Source organism: Chrysochloris asiatica, unplaced genomic scaffold (assembly GCF_000296735.1).
Source record: "Chrysochloris asiatica unplaced genomic scaffold, ChrAsi1.0 scaffold00101, whole genome shotgun sequence".
Lineage (NCBI taxonomy): Eukaryota > Metazoa > Chordata > Mammalia > Afrosoricida > Chrysochloridae > Chrysochloris > Chrysochloris asiatica.
This window is the reverse complement of record NW_006408619.1, coordinates 11066169-11087774: the sequence shown is the minus strand read 5'-3', so window position 1 is coordinate 11087774 and position 21606 is coordinate 11066169. Positions and strand designations below refer to the sequence as shown.

General features: G+C 43.2%; 1 protein-coding gene across 1 annotated transcript in view; it reads left to right on the top strand.

Annotated features, from left to right (window-relative positions):
- Positions 1-21606, top strand: part of CRTC3 (CREB regulated transcription coactivator 3) — a 123365-nt gene that overhangs the window by 50929 nt on the left and 50830 nt on the right. Inside the window, exon 3 of the mRNA XM_006867181.1 lies at positions 14301-14420. Coding sequence (XP_006867243.1) covers positions 14301-14420 — 120 coding nt within the window. The remainder of the gene's footprint in view (positions 1-14300; positions 14421-21606) is intronic.

Sequence of the window (21606 nt, the reverse complement as noted above, 5' to 3'; positions counted from 1 at the left end):
TTGGCGTACATGCATAGACGGCGTTTGGAAAGATTCAGAAGGAACTAATAATGTAGTTACCCACTGAGAAGTGGAAACTGGGTGGAAGAAAAACAGAGTTGGAGGGTGCTACTTTACTTTGTGTGTGTGTGTTTTAATTGTTAACAGTGTAACTGTATTACTTACTGAAATAATTTGATCTATGCTGGTTGGTTATCGCCAAACGCAGTGTGGTTACAGCAGGGCTTGCGTTAGCTTAGTTACTAACAGCTCTAAGTGTCTGTCATCTATCAGTTCTTCGGATCTAAGAACCACAAAAATGGCAACTTTTGCTTTGTGTCTGTGAGGTAGTGGATCTTTGCCTTTAAAGGCTCTGCTCTTCCTCACTGGGGACCAGTGGAGTGGACAATCCTGAATCTTCAGTCAGGAAAGAGAACTATGTCCTGGAGCTGCTAGCTAAAGCTTGACCCAGTGGGATACAAGATTCATGTATGGAAAGGAACGGTGGGGGGTGAGGGCAGCCATTACCTGACACAGGTAAGAGCCTCATATCCAACTCCTCCTCTTCCACTGGGGCCCATCTCAATTCTGTGACCTTCAGGCTCCCCATTACCATTCGAAGTTAGTCCCTGAAGCCCTTTGAAAAGTATCAGAATCTTTCCCAAGAACAGAAGCAAAATGTAAGGAATCCTCAAAAAATTTTTTGAAAATTGGAATTAAGAGATAATGGAATTTCCCCACTAACTTTTTGTCCCTGCATGGACAATGACACACATATATACATAAAATCTTGAGCATTTCTCAGTAAGTTTTATTGTATTTTTATAGTAAAGATATAAATGATTGCATACATAAAGGGGCCCTGGTAGCTTAGTGGATTATGAATTGGGCTGCTAACTGTAAGGACAAGAATTTGAATCAACCAGTTGCTCCATGGGAGGAAGAGGAGGCTTTCTGCTCCCATAAAGATTTACAGCCTTGGAAACCCTGTGCAGGGTCGCTATGGGTCGGAACCGACTTGACAGCACACCACCACCACCACCACCATTGCATACATTCGACTAGACCCTAATTGCATATCCCAATACCAGGCAGTATGTGTTACATAGGGTCGCTGTGATTCAGAACCAACTCGGCAACACTTTAGTAACAACAAAAACAACAACAGTGGAACATCAGATTAAATTAAAAAAGAAAAAACATCACCACAAAACCTTGAAATCCCACAAAAAAAATATAGCCAAATTCACTAATGATTTTTTCTCCTTACCACTTTTTAGGGTCCCATGTGAGTACAACAAATTCCCTAAGTCAAGGAATGTATTCTGTGTTTGTCATTGTTATCTGCCATTTAGTCAGTCCCCGGACTCTTGATAACCCTATGCACAATGGACTATGTTGGCAGCCCCATGATCTCTTGTAGATTGGACCCATAAATCCATTCAGTTAGGACTGACTAAATGATGCCTGATCTGAGACCAGATTTCATAGCTTATCATTCTTGTAGAGACTGAGGAAGCTGACTAACCCTTTCTGGGTTCTCAGTGGTTGGAAACAGACATGAGAACCAGTGGCGGGTCAAATCACCAGCTTTATCACTGGTTACTGTCCTAGTAACTCCTAAGGCTCAATAGGACTGGGATTCAGGATGAAAGTGAGACCATTTTCTTCTTCCCCAAAGTATAGCCAGCTGAGCTTACAGGAGCGGGACCCACATGGATCCGTATGCAGTCATAGGCAGAGAAGCTGGGGAAAGGTTCACTGTCCTTAAAGGAGAGACTCTGGAGTACGCAGTGAACACAATAAGCTGAAGCTCTGCTTCCCAAGTCAGTAACCTGTGAGCCCATCCAAGGAGAGGTCTGGCTCAGAACAGACGGCTCTCACCAGCACTCATATGAATAGAGGAAAATATTTCTTCCCTTAGGAGTTCCCCCTGTTTGGTTTACAAAAGGAAGACAGATCAAGTAACCAGACTCAGTGCAGTCTTAACTCAAAATTAAAAGGAGACTGGTCCTGTAGACCTTCGATACTTTGAACTCTCTAACCATCACGGTGAAGAAAAGTCTGACAGTGATGGATATTTAGAAACCTTTCATTAATCCTCCTAAGACAACTGCTTTGAGCAAACTTTATAGTTTAACCGAGGGAGAAAATTTCAGAAGAATGACTGTATGGAAAAGGGGGTGGCTTGCTTAGGAAAGGAGTCTGTTCCCCATCTCTGAAGGGCCTACTAGAGGCTGGCTGACGGTTGGTGAGGTGGCTGTGTAGTTGGATTGACTGACTTGTGAAGTCATTCCTAGCGCTTGTCACTGTGTATCTAGACAGAGCAGCACAATGTGTGTGCCTCTTCAGGAATGAATGGCCAGATGAGGAAAAGGACCTTAGACTCTTTCAAATAAAAAGCAGGATATAAGTTAGGTTTTGTTTTGTTTTACATCAATATGCTTTATTTAGAATTATCTTGTGCTGTTATATCTAATTCAGTATTCCAGATTATTTTATTCTTTCCAGAAATGTTTTCTCTTACGACTTTTCTGCTTTCTTTGTAAAACTATACACTTAACTTTTGCCTTTAAGAGTCATTGATAGCATGAAGAAAAGTATTGCATTAATACTTTTTGCTAGCTATGTGATAGAAAATTTAACTCTCCTCTTTATTTTGCATGTGTATGGAGTTAATAAGGACTCCTGGTGGCACAGTGGGTAAGCAAGCGTTCAGCTGCTAACCAAAAAGTTGATAGCTCGAACCCAACAACCACTTCAAGGGCTCAGCCTTGGAAACCGTGTGGAGCTGCTCTGCCCTGTCATGTATGAGTCACAATTGACTTGAAGGTCAGGGTTTGTTTTTGCTTATTTTTTTTAAAATGGAAGTAATTGGATGAAAGCTGAAAAGACCCTCCTCATTTGTCCCCATATCACCATTTCAATGTTTGAAAATTTTAACTTTTACCATAGTTAGGAATTTCAGACAGGTCAGATTTAGGACTCACAGTGTCTGATGTTGACTCTCTGCCCTGAAAACCCATCATCCACTTGATACCAGTGTTCTTCATGATACCCTAAATTACAGCCCATGTTCTGACTGCTCTGGTCATAAATTGAGGTTGGCTCTTGCTTCTCCTTGGCAATTGTAGGGGCAGCCTATTGTTGTTGTTGTTGTTAAGTGCCGTCAAGCCGGTTCCGACCCATAGCAACTCTGTATAGGGTTTCCGAGGAGCTGCTAGTGAGCTTGAGCCACTGACCTTGCAGTTCATATGGCTTTGCAGTCTGGCACATTAACCCACAGCACCACACCAGGACTCCTATAGACCCCTAAAACTGGAGTATGCCTTTCTTTTCTTTTTCTGTTTTTTGAAGACCAATCAGATGTTACTAATAATGGAAGATGTTAAAGGCAGTTTAGAATCGAGTTGAGATTTTCCCTACCACTGCCATCAGATTAAAAGAACAGTGCCATCACAAGAAGAGGAGAATAGAGAAACACAGACAGCTTTCTTTCTGAATGAAGTATTTTGTGCTATGAACAAAGCCTCTCAGATGTATTACCCTATAGGGCTCTTTCCTTTAGAGTGGGGGAAATGTCCCACCATAGGGGACTGTGATTCTTTTACTTAATGGAGAATTGGACTGTCATTGAAATTTGAACATTGCAGAGGCTAATGTAATAGCATGAACAAATGCTTAAAATATAATACGTGAAAACACATGTAACTAAAAAAAAAAAAAGGAAACTTTTTATTTGGAAAATTTTAAATATACCCAAAAGTAGAGGGGAAAACCATCTTATTACCAGTTTTAATAATTTCCAATATTTCTCCTGTCTTGTTTGCTCTCTCCTCTCTTAACCTTTTTTATTTTAAACTCCAGACTATAGCGCTCCCCTAGACTCAGTGCTGTATCTGGTGTGCTTCAGACCAAAAGGAGAGGGGAGGAGGCAGACAGTGCCAGCGGGGGGACTGGCTCTGTATTTCCATTGGATCATTTCTTAAGGCTGGAGAGTTAGGTGAGGAGACGAAACTTTGACTTCTTTCCTGCTTGGCCTGAAGTCCCTGTCTGAGCTTGCTGGCCTCTGCTGACACCATCGGACTTGCTGTAGTGGCCTGGTGTCTTCCTGTTTGGCCAGGCTCCTTTTACCCTGGCCTGTCACTGCTCAAGTCTTAGCACGTCAGACCAATTCTTCCCTTCCGTCACCCTGCCATCTTCTCCTGGGGGAAGTAATTGTTGTTAAGTGCTGTCCTGTCAGTTCTGACCCAAGTACATTAACTCACAGCACCACACCAGGGGAAATAATTGGGCAGACCCAATTTACCCAGAACAAATTTCTCTAGTCATTGTCATATTAATATAAAAGTTAAAAGGTGACTGCACGCAACAGAAGGCCTCCCTCACTGTCAAACATATACCACACTGAGCAGAGAGGTGGGAATTGGAATGTGCCATTTATACTTCTCCTGTGAGGCTTTGGGAAAGAAAGTACTATGACTTTAGAGGCTTGGGGTCCACATTAACACCTGCAGTGACCAGGCCTTCCCTGAGGACTTGAAGTTAAAATTCTTTTTATTTTGAAGCGATAATAGGATAACACATTTCTATATATACATCTCCAGTTTCAGTAATTATTAATATTTTACCATTTAAACTGTGATGGTACATCCTAATAGTAAAAAAAGAATATTGTACCTCCAGTCTGAGTATATTTGTTGGTTTATAAATTACATCCGTATACCGTGCTACTGTCATGTAAAAAAAAAAAAAAAAAGAAAACGAAATGGAAACAGAAGAAGTTCTCATGTTGTTTCCAGACCCTGTACACAGTTCACTTTGGAGTCCAGTTATTTAGAAGCAGGAATTTGCTGGAATCCACTATGTCACAGATACTGTGTGGGCGCAGGGGGAAGATGCTGAGGGCAGGGTCAGAGGTCCCACTGTGTCCCTCCTCTGGGCAGCAGAAAGTCCAACTGACTGCTATAAGTGAGAAGCTTAGGCAAAGTCTGCCTGGACGGTGACCTTCTTCTTGCCTCTTCCTGGACAGGTGCCCTTGCACTGAATCCTACACCCCAGACCTTGCACTTGGGATGCACTTGGCTCTGCTGTTACTGCTTGTTTTGATTGACCTTGTGTGATCATTTTGAATGGTTTGATTTCTTGTGTCTTGACCTTGTTGTTGTTGTTGAGTGCCGTCGAGTCGGGTCCGACCCATAGCGACCCTGTACAGGGTTTCCGAGGGTGTAAATCTTTACGGGAGTAGAAAGCCTCATCTTTCTCCCGCGGAGCGGCTGGTAGTTTCGAACCGCTGACCTTAAGGTTCGCAGCCCGATTCGTAACCACTACGCTACCAGAGCTCCTATGTTGTTGTTGTTGTTGTTAAGTGCCGTCGAGTCGGGTCCGACCCATAGCGACCCTGTACAGGGTTTCCGAGGCTGTAAATCTTTACGGGAGTAGAAAGCCTCATCTTTCTCCCGCGGAGCGGCTGGTAGTTTCGAACCGCTGACCTTAAGGTTCGCAGCCCGATTCGTAACCACTACGCTACCAGAGCTCCTTAGCTGCCTTTAAAATCAACTGTTTTCTTTGTGATTTTCTACAGTATTGTGTTGTTATTAACTTACTTCCCTTTTACCTTTCATTTAAAAATAAGAACTAGGAAGTGACAACACAAGGGGCACAGATGGTGACAGGCCAGGTCCCAGGTCCCGGAAGGAAGGTAGGGTGCTCTGTTCTTCACAGCTTCATTTCATACCTGCCTCATTACAGGACTCATTTGGTCCTTTGGGGAAGATTGAATCCCAAATTCAGATGGCAAAAAAAACAAAACACACACACACACACAAAAGGGGCATGGCCCTCATGTCCAAAACTATCCTATCCCGGAGATTCTTCCATGTTCTGAAGGTCAGTACTCCTGCAAGGTCAGCACTGAAGAGACCGTGGTACTGGCCAGCTACCAGAATGGTTCGGAGCCTTCTTGGAGTTTTGAGAAGTAATGACCCTGCTTCTGGCACACGGAACACTATATGCTGCCCACAGCAGGCTCCTGCTACAGAGGGAGAAGGAAGACGAAAGGGTGCTGCTGGCAGATTGGACCCTGGAGACTTAGAAAGTATTTTAGACGACTCTTTTAAGGGGTTGTTCTTTTGATGGTGATAATATGGAGTCCCTGACCAAGCTAAAGGAACCCTGGTGATGCAGCAGTCCAAAGCTCAGCTGCTAACTGAAAGGTCAGCGGTTCTAACCTACCAGCCACCCCATAAGAGAAAGATGTGTAAGACGTACAGCCTTGGAAACCCTATGGGGCAGTTTTGCATATCTTACATAGTCACTGTGAGTTGGGATCAACTGGATAGCAATGGGTTTGGTGGTCTCACCAAGCTATGAAATCCTTTTTATTCTGCTCAGTTTATACAGTAGAATTAAGATGATCCATCGAACCCCAAGGCAGGGAATTCATAGCATCCTCTTTGTTGTGGACAAATCTTCACTTCCCTCATCCTGAGAACCAATGGAAAACTGCTGTTGCTGGAGTGATCTCCAGCTGGCTTCTCAAGAGAGGAACAATTGTTCCTTTGTTAGCCTTGCCCTTTTAAAAAAGTGTGGTCTATAACAGCTTTCATTAGCTAGCTTTTGAATATAAATAAAAGCCCTGCAAACTCAAGAAACCTGCCTTACTTCCTGAGCTTGCTGAAATCTCCCCAAGAACGTTCTATTCATTATTAGGGGGCAGTCTTTAAAGCCTTTACCAAGAAGTACAGAAGTACACTGGTGTGGCCTTATAGGATAAGCACTGGATGGACTGCCACTAAAAGGTTGGAATTTCAAACCCACCAGCTGCTCCTTGGGAACCCTTTACAGGGTTGCCTTGTGTGAACCGACTCAATGGCATGTATGTAACAACAACAACTACAAAGTAGTGAGCTAAAGGAGACCTAAACACCATTATAGGCAAGCTGGAGGTCCCCTAGAGCAAAATGCACGTCACTATGAGCTCAGGGCCAACCACTAACGCACCCTTGTTGTTAGCTGCCTTGGAGTTTGCCCTTGACTTATGGCCACCCGGTGTGTTGTAGTGTCAAACTGCCCATAGTGTTTTCTTGACTATAGTCTTTTTTTTTTTTTTTTTTAATGTTTTATTGTGAATAATGTGATAGTTTACATGGGAGAACATTAGCTTTACATTCATCCTATTGTATAGTGGTTTCGTTGCCATGGTTACAATCCCCTCCATGCATGATCAACCAACCAAAGGGTATACCTTGCAAACCTGCCCCCCAGTCGTGAGCCCACAGCCCCCTCCCTCTCTGTGTTTAAAATCCCCAGCCGCTCCATCTTATAGTCTCTGCCTCCATCTCTGGCGTCACTGCTTCTCTGGGTAGCATCCCGCTCTCCGCTCTTCTCCCTTGATGGTCCCAGGCCCTCCTCTCCTGGACTGCATATTGACTATAGTCTTTATGGAAGCAGTTTGCCAGTCTTTTCTTCAGAGGAGCTGCTGGGAAGATTTGAACCATCAACCTTTAGGTGGCAGTTGATCACAAAGTGTTTATGCCACCTTGCTTCTCGAACTCACCCTGTTGTTATTAAATGCTGTCAATGCGGTTTTGACTCATAGCGACCCTGTATAGAGTTTTGAAGGAGTTGCTGGTGGGTTTGAACTGCCAACCCTGCACATAGCAGTCCAATGCTTGTCCTATAGCATGACACCAGTAACTCACCACTATCTAGTACTTTCTCTACCAACTAAGCTTCCAACCAGTCTCCTATCCTTCCTCTCCTGGGGAGATGAGAAACACATGTGAGCCCAAGTATGCATACAAAGAGGGCATCAAACAGTTTATGGAAAAATTCCATTATCTTTTAGTTCTATTTTTTTTAATAGACTTTTTGAAGTCCCCTCATATATAGGAATTTTCCATGATTCCATTCCAGAGGAGGAAGCATGGGTTGATTAGTAAAGAGCCTGGGTGCTTTTGTTGTTTTTAAGTGCCATTGAGTTAATTCTGTGTAGGATTTCTGAGGAGCAGCTGCTGGGTTGCCAACCTTGTGGTTCACAGTCCAGTGCTGATCCACAGCACCACGCCAGAAGTCCTGGGTGCTTTTAGCTAACCATTTATAAAATAAGTGATTTCTCAGGACTTGCAGTAGTTCTTTAAAATTGCTGTGCACACTGATTAGTGAATACTGAATCATTACTCCTAGGGAAAATACAGGATTCAGTTCCTCAGCCTCTGGCCACACAATTTTCAGCCACCAGTCAGTACTAACCTTTGCTGCAGAAGAACAAACGTGGCTTGGTTGTAAAGATTCTACTGTAGCATGTATGTTTTTAATAAGGATAATCTCTTTAAATTGACTATAGACAACTCTCTGGCTCTCAGACCTCAGCTCTCTTGAAATTAAACTTGGGTTTAGTACGAATTTGCATGTGGTTTGCTAGTCAGGTGAGAAAGAACTGGGGTTCTTAATTAGCCACAGACTTAATAACATGCCAGCAATGTGGGACACCTAAAAGAATTAATGCAAATATGGGTCACATTGGTAGATCAATGGTGTCTGGATTCGAGGAAACAAATTTGTCCCAAGGAAAAGTAAGAAATCCAACTGCAACTTTTCAGTCATTCATCCCAGGCTGTGGCTGGCAGAGGTGACATGGGGAGGGCAGCAGACGAGTGCCCACACATAAAGATGCCTAACCTCGGGGTCAGCAATTCGAAACTACCAGCTGTTCCGTGGGAGAACGATGAGGCTTTCTGCTCCTGTAAAGATTTGCAGCCTCGGAAACCCTGTACAGGGTCACTATGAGGCAGAACCAACTCCACGGCACATAACCACCACCATCACCACCACCATAAGCAAGAGACAGCTGCTTCTTTTGGAAGCTCCCCAGGTTGTGTTTCACCTGAGAAAGATTTCTGCCATCATCATTAGCCATAGTCACCCCTATCCTGTTAGGCACCCAATACCTGCAGGCCTGGGCCAGTTGTGCACCCACTTAGAGATATTTTCAACAATGGTCAGGAGCCTGCAGTCCTGCAAAGCCAGGAGAGCCTGAGACTGGGCTCTCTGCACGTGGACATTCAATTCCCCTGGGAACCTTGAGCCACTTTGGATTTGCCCCCTCCTCCTTAAGCCCACCCCCGGAAAGGACTAAGAAACAGCTGTAGCTGTTTGCTGTTGCCAGTCGGGCATCACGGGAGCTGTCTCACTCCAGCCTGATTGTCCTGCAGTGTTGAGATTGACAGAGCCTTGGTGTTTGGACTGTGCTCTACTGACACCTGACTGTCCCACCTTACTGTCGGATGCCTTTTGTCATAGCTGTTAGTTAGCAGTGTCTAGAATCCACCTTTGTCCTGCCTTGGGTTACCACTTAGCTTGGCAATTATAGTGTGAAACTGCCCCTTCATTGTTGTTTCTGTTTTGAGCCTCCCAGTGTTAACCCTCACTGCCAGGCAGTTGACACTGGCATCTCCATGTTACGTCAGTAGGCCTGTGCCACCAACAACATTCCTGTTCCCACGGTGACACATGAAGACCTATGCTGGCCCCAGGCATTCCCATACGTATTTCAGAATCAAAACTACAAAGATACAAACATGAGAGAAAGAAAAGGTAAGGAAACCTACCCAGACTCTGATTTTCCCCGCATTGAGTGCTTTTCAGTTGACTGGAAATTCCTTCCAAAGTTTCTTCATTTGCGTTGCTCCTGCCTGTCTTCCTGCCTGTCTACCCAGCTCAGGATGCAGCATCTGTGTGGAGCACCTTTTGAGTGTGGAGACACAAAGCTCTTCTTTCCTCGTTTGGCATCAGGGTCCCATGCTTTTCTGAAACAAGAGTAGTACTATACGGAGTCTATGTCTGAGATCCTCTTCACGTTTTGTGGGTGCCAATTTGTAGTTTTTTCTGATTTTGCGTGGCTTTTGTTGCTCCTCCAGTCAAGGTGGAATTCTCCATCTCAGTGTCGTCCTTTTCTGACATTACACGAGCCAGACAACATTGTTTTAAGCCATTCATTTGCAGAGTTGAGGTGGCGTGGGCAGCAAAGAAGTGCCAAAATGAGATCTTTGCCCCTTGGGGGAAGCTTTGGGAAGCCCCTGACAATGACACTGTTCCCTTTGGCACAAAGGACTCTGCAGGAGGCCCCACCTTTGAACAAGGTGCTTTCCAGTGCACCACCACCTATACAGCCTGCCTCTTTTCTAAGACTCAGGTGGCCCAGGGCGCAAGCCAGCTTCATGTACAGAATCCAGTCTCGTTTTCTCAACAAGTCTTTGAGAACATGTCCTCGAGAGCCCACCTCTATGGACTGGCCTCTGGGATCCCAGTCTGGTGCCAGCTGTTCTGCAAGACTACATGAACATCTCTTAGGTTTTCAAGTACGTCCAACATGGCTCCAGTGAACATTGATGATGAGATATTTGATGCTCTCAGCTGCTAACTGAAAGTGTGGAGGTTCAAGTCCCCCCAGACATGCCCCAGAAGAAAGGTGCCATTGAGACCCTCACAGAACCCAGTTCTACTTGGGAGCACCACAAACTGGGGTCCCCATAAATTGAGGTTGAAATGAGTCACGTTGACTCAACGGTAGCTAGGTTTTTGTTTTGGGGTGTTTTTTGGTAGTGAATATGTAATTATATTAACAAAAATATCTCCTTTTTCTTTTATCCTAGGATGAAACTAAGTGAATCATTTCTAGTTTGGATAGTAGAAAGGTTTCTGATAGTAAAGTTTGTGGCAGGGATGCTTTCTCTAGATTAACAAAGGTATTTCAGTTTACACCGTGGGTTAATGCGCTGGACTGCAAAGTTGGTTTGAATCGCAAGTTTGGCAGTTCAAGCTCACCTGCTGCTCCTCGTAAACCCTATACAGGGTTGCTATGGGTCAGAACCAACTTGATGGCACTTGACAGCGACAAAGAATAGTATGCTATTTTATCTTAGCTCAGCATTTGACTTATCTAAAACTGAATATTTCCCTTTCAGGCCCAGAAGTTTTTCCTCACAGAGAACTGTTTTTTTTTTTTTTAAGGGGGAGGGTTGGAGAGGGGGAATTAATAGATTTGAAGTGTTCAAATGATTGGGATCATTAAGTGAAATTAGCCCAGACTTTGGTCTTTTTATTTTCTTTTTTATCATTCCACTAAGGAGAAGCAGGTACAGTTGGTCCACCATATCAGTGGGTTATGCATTCACAGATTCAGCCAACTCTGGATCAAAAATATGGAGCGGGGTGAACAATCATGAACTTCAAAACATTCTTGGAAAAATTATCTTATCTTTTAATTCTATTTTTCTATGAACTTTTTGAAACCCCTTTATAAGTGGTCAGAGTAATGACTCAGAGGGTAAGAAAGAGCATGAAATACTGTCTGTGTTGTATTAGGTATTATAAGTAACCTAGAGATGTCAGGAAAACAAAACTCCTCACCACTGGACCAATAAACAACATTCTTATCAATGGAGAAGAGATTGAGGTTGTCAAGGACTTCATTCTTCTTGGATCAACTGTCAACACTCGCGGAAGTAGCAGTCAAGAGATCAGACGACGTATTGCATTGGGCAAATCTGCTGCACAGGAACTTTTTAAAGTATTGAAGAGCAGAGATGTCAGCTTGAGGACTAGGGTGCGCCTGACCCAGGCCATTGTGTTTTCAATAGCCTCATATGGATGCGAAAGCTGGACAGTGAATAAGGAGGATCGTAGAAGAATTGATGCCTTTGAGTTGTGGTGTTGGAGGAGAATACTGAAAGTGCCATGGACTGCCAAAAGAACCAATAGATCTGTTTTGGAAGAAGTGCAGCCAGAGTGCTCCTTGGAGGCCAGGATGGCTAAGCTTCGTCTCTCATACTTTGGACATATTGTCCAGAGGAAACAGTGGTTGGAGAAGGATGTCATGCTGGGTAGGGTGGAGGGTCAGAGAAAAAGAGGAAGACCTCTAACGAGATGGATCGGCCAGGTGGCATCATTGATTGACTCAAGTGTGGCAGCGGTAGTGAGGTTGGCCCAGGATCGGACATTGTTTCGTTCTGCTGTGCATGGGGTCGCTATGAGTCGGTTCCGACTCGATGGCACCTGACAACAACAACAACAGAGATGATTGAAAGTCTTTGGGAGGATGTGTGTAGATTATATGCAAATCTATAATACTTGGGGCGATATGTCCTTGGAGTCAATCCCTGTAGGTACTGAGACGCAGCTCTTATTCCAGAGGCAGTATGTGAAAATCTGTATGTTCAACAAAGGATTCTCCCCTATAAAATGCATTCCATCATAGGGAGTCCTTTCTTATACATGATTCAATTTGTTAAAAACAAAGTTTTCATATATGAGGGTGAGTCAAAAATTAGCTGCACTCAGGTTATATTAAAACGCCATCTGTCTCCATGGCTGATGACAATATTGAGCATGAAATTAGACTAGACGAGTGACAGTGAATTATGTAGCAAATCATTTGCAAATCAGCCATTGCTCTGCCTATGAAATAATCCACGGCAGACTTGCGTTTCAAAAAGTGTACAAGATGGGAACTGCAACAACTCATGGAATAGCAGAAATGGAAGCGTTTGGACATCTGCAAACAAAATTTGGACTAATACTCGAAGGAAGGTAAAAGTTTCTTTTAAAAAATCATTACTGGTGACGAGACAAGGATTCATCACTGTAAGCCTGAGAGTAAATGGCAGAGTATGCAAGGGAAACATCCTCAATCGCTGACCAAGAAAAAGTTCAGAGTCAACCATGAGCTAGAAAATTGATGCTTAAAGCTTCCTGGGATTCTCAAGGGCCAGTATTGGAACACTGTCGGATTCAACAATCAACAGTGCTTGTTACATTGAAATGCTCACTGAAGACATGAAGCCTAAATTTGGAGTAAATGAGGACTGCCATGCATGTCCACACACCTCTGCCCATACTGCTTACACCCTGCAGAAATTTCCTTTTGAGGTGTTAAAGCATCCTCCCTATAATCCTGATCTTTCTCCATCAGACTTTCACCTGTGTGGTCCCCTGAAAGCAGCCCTTCGAGGATGAAGATTCACTTCTGATGAAGAAGTGAATACAGCAGAGCATTCGTGGCTTGCAGCTCAGCCTAAAACTTTTTTTTTTCCAAGTCTTTATTGTGAATTATGTGATAGTTTACATGGGAGAACATTAGCTTTACATTCATCCTATCGTAGTCCATTTCATTGCAATGATTACAATCCTATCCATGTATCATCAAACAACCAAAGGGTACACCCCGCAAGCCTGCACCCCCGGCCGTCAGCACACAGACCCTCTCCCTCCCTGAGTCCAGAGTCCCCAGCCAGTCCATCTAGCCTAAAACATTTTTATATAAGGGAAGATGAAATCTTGTTGATAGATGGACAAAATATATTGAAAAACAAGGAGATAATGTCAAGAAATATATTTGTCTTTTCTAAAAGTTGATAAAAATAAATTCTACAGCCAAAGTGCAGATAATTTTTGACACACCTTGTATTTTCACCAGCATATCTTCATTCACATTGTCCCATTATGTGACATTTAATGGCCCAGCCTAGGACTTGGTCTTTGGCAAACAAAAAAGTTGGTCTTTATAAGTTAGCAATCTGGAAAATGTTAATATATCCCAAGCATTCCTTAACAAAGTTGGATTTATTGATCATACATTTACCTTAAATTTGTTGATGCTGTCATTCTGTTTTCCTCTTGTATTTAATTATTATTCCTTTTTATCCTTTTTACCTCAAGTCAAAGGTTGCAAACTGAAATGCCTCACATCATGAATCAGTGAAGCGGTCTGGGTGTAAGAATTGAAAACGTTAGAGTGGGCCTCCCTTCTTAAGGGACCAACCACTCAGTTTTAGTCCCTTGTTTCCATGTGGAAATGTAGGACCAGCGTGACCAGTGTGTTCTGATTTTTCACTAGATGCCTCAAATCTGAAGTTCTAAACATTGACAATTCAGTCAATAAATTACAAAGACAGTGCACAGAGCAGTCTGTAGGCACCCCAGAGCTTATTGGTTTGTGTGTGTTGATTACATTCCAAATGTACTTCCTAGTTTCTGGGACCTGGTATATGAGTCCATAGTCCCTCGAGTCTCTACCTCCTAGTTTTGTCAACTCTTATGATACCATTCTTCCAGCTTTAATTTTTAACACCCGAGATTTTGTGATTATATAGAAATAGCTTCATGTTCTACATTAGTTTCTTTACCCCACCTCAAGGCATGTATTAGTAAAATGATAAAATCAGCCTTCTGTTGCTATCAACTGTTATTCTTAAGGGTGAGTGGAAGTTTCCAAGATGGTGAATGGTCCCAGGCCAACTCTTCTTTCTGTCTCTCTGCAGCCATCATTCCATCAAGTTGATAACGTTCGGGGAACCCGCCACCATGGTCTGGTGGAGAGACCAGCCCGGAACCGCTTCCATCACCTTCATCGAAGAGCTGGGGACAAGCCAGGAAGACAAATATCCTTTTTCACTGTCTGAGAGGAGTGTTCATTTTGAAATGTTTAAAAAGAGGAGTGTTCATTTTGAAATGTTTAAAAGATTTTCAGGACTTACCGTCTATGGAAGTCTTCTTTGGCCTCAGAGCCTTCACTTTAGCTGATGAATTGTTGTTGTTGTTAAGTGTTGTCGAGTCAGTTCTGACCCATAGCCACCCTGTGTAGGGTTTCCGAGGAGTGGCTGGTGGGTCTGAAACACCGGCCTTGTGGTTAGCAGTCCCATGCTGATCCTACAGCACCATACCAGGCCCCCATCTGATGAAAAGGAGACGGTAAATAGAAATGAGCTAGAACCCAGAAACATTTCTACAGTGAAAATTCGGAAGGATCATTGTAGGTATTTACTGTATGAAAACATCGTTAAAGTTCAGCACATGTTCTTGGCAAGTTAGTATTAAACCTGGTTTTTAATCAGTTTACAGAGATTAGGCTATTTAGCTAAAGCAGATATGGATATTTGATTTATTTGTATTTCTTTTGACCTGCTGACTTGCTGTTAGTACTTACAGAAGAAATTTCATACACTTTTCTATTTGTGAAATTTCACACCTAATGCATGACATGTAAAATATAAACTGATATTTAGAAGGAACATTTTTACACAGTGATATACCCTCCCACTGAACTCTAAGCTGTTAGGAAGAAATAAAGAAAATGAGGTCGTGAGATCCTGTCCATAAGTTTTAGTTACTCACTGTGGCACAGTGGGTTAATGCCCTGGACTACAAAGTCAGTTTGAATTGCAGGGTCAGTGGTTTAAGCTCACCAGCTGCTCCTCGAAAACCCTATACAGGGTCGCTGTGGGTCAGAAACAACTCCACAGCACTTAACAACAACAATAACAACAAATCTAAGGGGTGAGACTTCTGTGTAGCAAACATTGAGCCAAGGGCGTTGGGGATACAGAACTGAGCTAGAATTTGTGGGCAAGGATGAGAGACCCCGTGCTCTCACTCACTCTTCGCAGCACCCAAACACTGGTGTGGAGTGGGTCTTTAGCAGAGATATGAAATGCCGGCAGTGAAATTAGAGTTGGGTTCACAAGCCCAGAAACTGGGAAGTTGAGGAGGGCACTCAGGTTTACTAAGCATCTCTCCATACCAGGCACTGTGCTGGGCAATCCATGTCATTTAGTTCTCAACATGTACTGAGTAGTTGGATTTTTTTGAAACCCCAATTTCCACTGAGGAAACTTGCCCTGAATTCCACTGCTAAGATTTGAGGAGCCCAGACTCAGCCCTGAGCTGTGCTCCTTCCTGGCCCTCCCCCACACATGTTCAGGACCAGATGCAGGACACCTCAAGTGAGGGACTGGAGGTGGGAATACCAAGAAAATCAGGACTTTTGTTGCCTTCAAGCTTCCTGCAGTTTGTAATCATCTTTTTGGAGACCAGGAGACTCCAGGGAGTGTCTTTCTTCTGTCCCATTCCTCCCGGCGACTCTAACTTCTAGTTGTGTATATTTTGTGACCATCATCAGGGAAGATGAAGAAGCTAAATGATTTTGCAAAGTCTTTTCTGGAATGTGTGATAACTTTTACATAGGATGCCAAAGGAAAAGGGGACTTGAGCCAGTTCTTCAGCTAATTCACACATGTGGGAGTGGAGTAGTACTTCAAATCATTGTCTGAATTGCTTGGAATTTTCCAGCAGAAGACTTAAAGTAGTAGTTTTGCTTTAATTAACCATTTATCTTTTTTCCAGTTTCCTCTTCTCTTGGGCTGCTGTCTTTATATATATTAGGTTTATATTTCACATAATATATTCTAATATGGACTAAGTAGAGCTTTATTAATCAAAGGCATAGATTTTAGAAGAGGAGGGAATAGAAGAAAAAAGAAGACAAAGTTCATTTGAAACCATTTGTTAATTATGTAGTCATGTCACATCCCATTCTAGACACTGTAGATTTACCAGTGAACATACTGCAATCCCTGCCCTCGAGCTGAAGTAAACAGGTTGTCACAGCACAGTGTGTGTATAGTTGAGGCAGCCCAGGAACTGTGTGAGCTCATAGAGTGGGCAGCCTGAACCAGTCTTGGTGGGTGTCTCAGAGATGGCTTCTTGGAGGAGAATTTGCTTCCTGTTGAAGGATGAGTAAGAAGGAAGGGTGTAATGTAGTCATTGATTCAACAGATTGCTTTTCTTTCTTTATTCTTACTGTGTTGTGAAAAGACACACCACTTAACGATTGGTCTGTGTACGCTCCAGTGACATTGGTGACATGCTTCAAACTATGCCACCTTTCTCAACATTGCCAAACTGGATCGGCATCATTTACATAAACTCACTGTCCCCCTGAGCTTCTTGTCTGTTCTACCGAGTTGCTGTTGTCAGTTTGATCACACAGTCAAGTCTTTAGAAGAGAATCATTCTTTTCTAATCAGGCTCAACTGCTACTTGGTTCAGAGATTGCTTCAGGCGATAGTTTTGGCTCAAGCTTTAAAGATTTTCTCAAGGTAATTATTTCAGGGGGTCATCCAGCCTTGGTGGCTCCTGGAAGTCTGAATTCCATGAAAATTTGAATTCTATGTTCAACAGATACTTTTGACACTGCTTTAAGCACGGGTGCTCAGTGATGAGTAAGACAGACAGAGTCTTAGCCTTCCTGGAATTTACAGTTCTGAGAAAGGTAACAGACAGCAACAGGTTTAAGAAAAAAGTTGTTATTTTCAATTGAGGAAGATCATTGTGATGGCAGCAAGTGCTGTGTAGAAAGTAAAGCTGTAGGGGAGGGACTGGTGCAGAGGAAGCAGCGGCATGTGAAGTCTTAGAGCGGGGGTCTACGTTGTAGGGTCCCTAGACACTCCCCTCTTCAGGAGATAGCTCTGTCTCAGGTATGGAGTGCTGCAGGTATGGAGTGCTGCTATAACACAGATACCACAAGTGGCTGGTTTTAAAGAACAAAAATTTATTTTTTCACATCTTCTTGTTGTTAAATACCAGCGAGTTAGTCCCGACTCGTAGCTACCCTGTATAGGGTTTCTGAGGAGTGGCTGGTGGGTTTGAACCGCTGACTCTCTGGCTCAAACTGATCTTGTGGTTCAGTGCTTATCCCCCAGGACTCCACTTCACATTTTAGGAGACCAGAAGTCTGATTCACAGGGGCCAAGGCTTTCTCTGCCCACTCTGATGGAAAATCCTTGTCTCGGTTTCTCTAGCAATGTACTTGGTGTTCCTCTTTGAGGTATCCACGTGGCATCTATCTTTCCCTAATGTGTGCTTGCTTGCTTCTGATCTGCTCTTTTTATATCTCAAAGGTGATTGCCTTTAAACACCCCACATAATAGTTTATATAACACAATGAAGAAAATGCTATTCCCCAAATGACACTACATCCACAGGTATAAATGCACTGCTCTCCAGTCAGCTCCAGCTCCTAGCAGCTCAGAGGACAGAACCGAGTTCTCCATGGGGCTTCCAAGATGTTAAATCTATGGAAACAGACTGCCTCCTTTTTCACCTGTGGAGTGACTGGGATTGAACCACAGACCTTTCTGTTAGGAGCCTAATGCTTAACCCTAGGTACCACCTGGGCTTCTTACATTCAACAAATAATATACAGGTGTTGTTGTTAAGTGCCATTGAGTCACTTCTGACCAATAATGACCCTACATAGGGTTTCCAAGGAGCAGCTGGTGAGCTTGCAATTCAAACCAACTGTGTAGTCCAGCACATTAACACACAGCGCTACACCAGGACTCCATACACAGGTATGTTACTGTTGTTAAGTGCTGTTGAGTCAGTTCTGACCCACAGCGACCCTGTATAGGGTTCCAAGGAGCAGCTGGTGAGCTTGAACCACCAACCTCGCAATTCAAACTGACTTTGCAGTCCAGCATATTAGCCTACAGCACCAGGACTTGATACATAGGTATAGGGGATAGGATTTACAACACATATTTTGTGGGGATACTGCTCTATCCATAACAATATCATCGGGCATAACTGACCAGTTTGTGAGAGCAACAGCAAATCAGATCAACTCATAAGGGGAGGAGAAGCAGAAACCACATTACTGTGCAGTTAAAAGCTGTTCATGAGAAAGTAGGAATCTGATTCACTGACCAGGAGATAACCTCTCCATGGTCTCCTCCTAGCCCCTAGTTAGGGTTCTAGGACCAGACATCTAATGCAAAGAAAGTTCTTAAGCTAGTCCATTAAATTTGCTAGTTAAAATCTCTTTTGAAAAACCCAGGGGCCAGGAGCTAGTTATATAATATAAAAGTGAGATGATTACACGTAGACATTATTAATCTATCTAGGAGAACTCAGAGGAGGACCATGGTTCCGTCTTTCCCTTTATAGTCTGTATTCTGTTGGTGGTGAACTACTTGACTTTAAATGGTTGCCTTTCACACTTGTCTATTACCTGATTAATGATGTTTTATCATTGTAAAGTATTAAAACTGGTGGGGGCTTTTTTTAAAGTTTTTATTGTGAATTGAGTGAAAGTTTATAGGGTAGATCATCAGTTTTACATTCAACAAATCACATACTTTGTTTCATTACAATGATTATAATCCCCTCCATGTACCATCTGTTAACCGTATTTCTCTCTATTCGTTTAAGCTCTCTCTCTTTTTTTCAAATACTCAGGTATCTATAATAATTTACACCACCAAAGGGCACATTCTGCAAGCCTGCCTCCTGGCTGCCAATTCTCAGTCCCTCTCTTCCCAGGAATCCTGAGTCCTCAGCTGCTCCCTCTCTCCATGTCCTCATCTCTGCCTCCAACTCTGGTGTCACTGCTTCTCTGGATAAGGTCCTGCATTCTACTTGTGCTCTTCTCCCTCGATGATCCTAGGGTCTTCTGTTTCTGGACTGTAAGATTAACTACTCCCCCGTTTTTGTTGCAAAACTTCTACCATTACAATTGTGACAGTCGCAATTGGTCATGATAATAATTATTCACTATTGAATCATACGAATCTTATCCCCATCTCGTTTCACCAGATCCATCTAGACAAGATGAAAACTATTTAGTGGGGACTCTATCTCCCCCTGCCACTCTTAAACTAAACTCCCTTTTGAAAACTTGTAAGCCAGTCACTTTGTGCCTTTATCGTTCCCTCATTTTAGGTAGCCATTGTCTAAGTTACCCGAAAACTGGTTTGAATCTTTGCTAGAATACACAAAAAAAGCATATTCAGAAGTATCTCGTTATACTATTTCTTGGCATGGGTGTTAGTCTTGGGCAAACTGTCCTAGACAAGGGTTCAGTCCTGTGATCTCAAATAACATAAACATTGTTTAACAAGTATTTCGGCTTCCTCCCAGAGTGGGCAGCCACAACAAGCAGAGCTCTGGCACAGGGAGATTCCTTTGGTCGTAGGCGCCCATGACTGCAGAGAAGGTTGGTAAGTGGGCTTTACTGTTGGCATGGATGGGTACCACATACAAAGACCAAGGCACTGCCTCAGCTGGGCTCTGGCCTGTGCCCCCACTCCAGGCAGAGGAGAGGAGCTGCCAAGGCTTGTTCCTGGCTGGAGGTTTAAGCTTAACAACTCTTGAGAAGAAGCTCTTGTACCTAGAAGAGGCAGAACTGCCTTCTGTAGCAGCCTGTGTCTTCTGTGACTCTTCTTGCTACTAAAGGACAGAAAATATGTTGTATCCTAGACCCTGTCTTGTTGAATTTCTGAACTAACAGCATAAATTTACAGAAAATGCAGTATTTTCTGAGACCTGTGGGAAATACCTTGGAAAAAGAAGGGGACCCACTGAGGAATCATAGAAACGTCTTCCTCTAAAAGTGTTGTGGTTTTGGAGAGAGAAAATGAAGTTTAGAACATTTCAAATTTGTATTCACAACCAGCTTTGAGAATACTGCGTCTAAGAAACTGGGGTGACCGATCAGGAATAGATGACTTGATACTCTCTGAAGTTCTTAGGGGTGGACCTTTGCTCTGATTCTTTGTACCACAATGAAATGATTATTTTAGGACTTTGGATTATAGGATACTGTTTCCATAGATTGCTTTGCTGGTAAGGATCCTGTGACCAATTTGAGAAACACCACACTTTCTGTCCCGTCTTGGAGCTTCACAGTATATGTTAGGGTTCTGAGATGCCCTGCAGGTAAGAAACTTTTTATATGTAACCCATGATTCCCAAAACTTACTTGATCACAAAGCCCACTTCTTACCTAACACCCATTACCATCTTGAGAGACTAGGAAATACTGGTGATTATAGTTTTAAAGGAAAAGTATTTTGGCATCAAAATTCCATTTGCAACCTGTTTTCCACTTGTGTACGGAGAGACACAAGGAAGATGTCCTCATGTATTCAAGGACTCAGAAAATCCCATTCCCATTTGTGTGCCTCCTTTAAAATTTGACTTTAAGATATATATCCTAGTAGGATATTGTTGTTGTTGTTGTTAAGTGCCATCAAGTCGTTTCTGACTCATAGACTCTGTATAGGGTTTCTGAAGCATGGTTGGTGAATCTGAACCACCAACCTTGTGGTTCAAACTGACCTTGAGGTCCAGTACTTATCCTACAGCACCACACTACGATATACTTGGGGGTAAGTGGACAGGAAGAAATAAACTGATAGAGAAGACATAGCTGAGAAATGAGAGAGGGACCAAATTGTGACCAGTTTTAGATACTAAATCTGACTTTGGAACTCATCTTAGTGGTTGGAGTCTTAGTCCACTTGCCTGCAGGCTGCATGAAGGTGCCAGGCCTGGCCTGCAAACTCTGTTTCTGGCAGAACACAGAGTTCCAGAGGGTAGGAGAGGAAATGGCCACTTCCAGGTTGCCTCTAGAAGGTGGTTCTTGAGCTCTGCCTCAGGTGCACCCACCACATGGTGCAGGAAGTCAAAAAGAGAACCTTGGTCCTTCTCACCCAGCCACGAGGCAGGCAGCACTGAAAAAGAAAGGCAGGGTGGAACTTGTTTTTCATTTTGGTGGCTCAGTAACCCCACCCACTGGTAAGTGGGCCAACAGATGGCCTCTCTTATCAACAAAAGGGCTACTCTGCTTCCTTCAGGGGAAGAGTGAGTAAGAACTGTATCCTCTAATACTTCCCTAGGTGAGAAGGAGAAGGAACCTCCTCATCAATGAATTGAGTCAGAAGCCTGAGGAAAAGAGGAATTTTGTTTACAGAACTGCAAGGGGTTAGGGAGAGAGGAACCATCTTG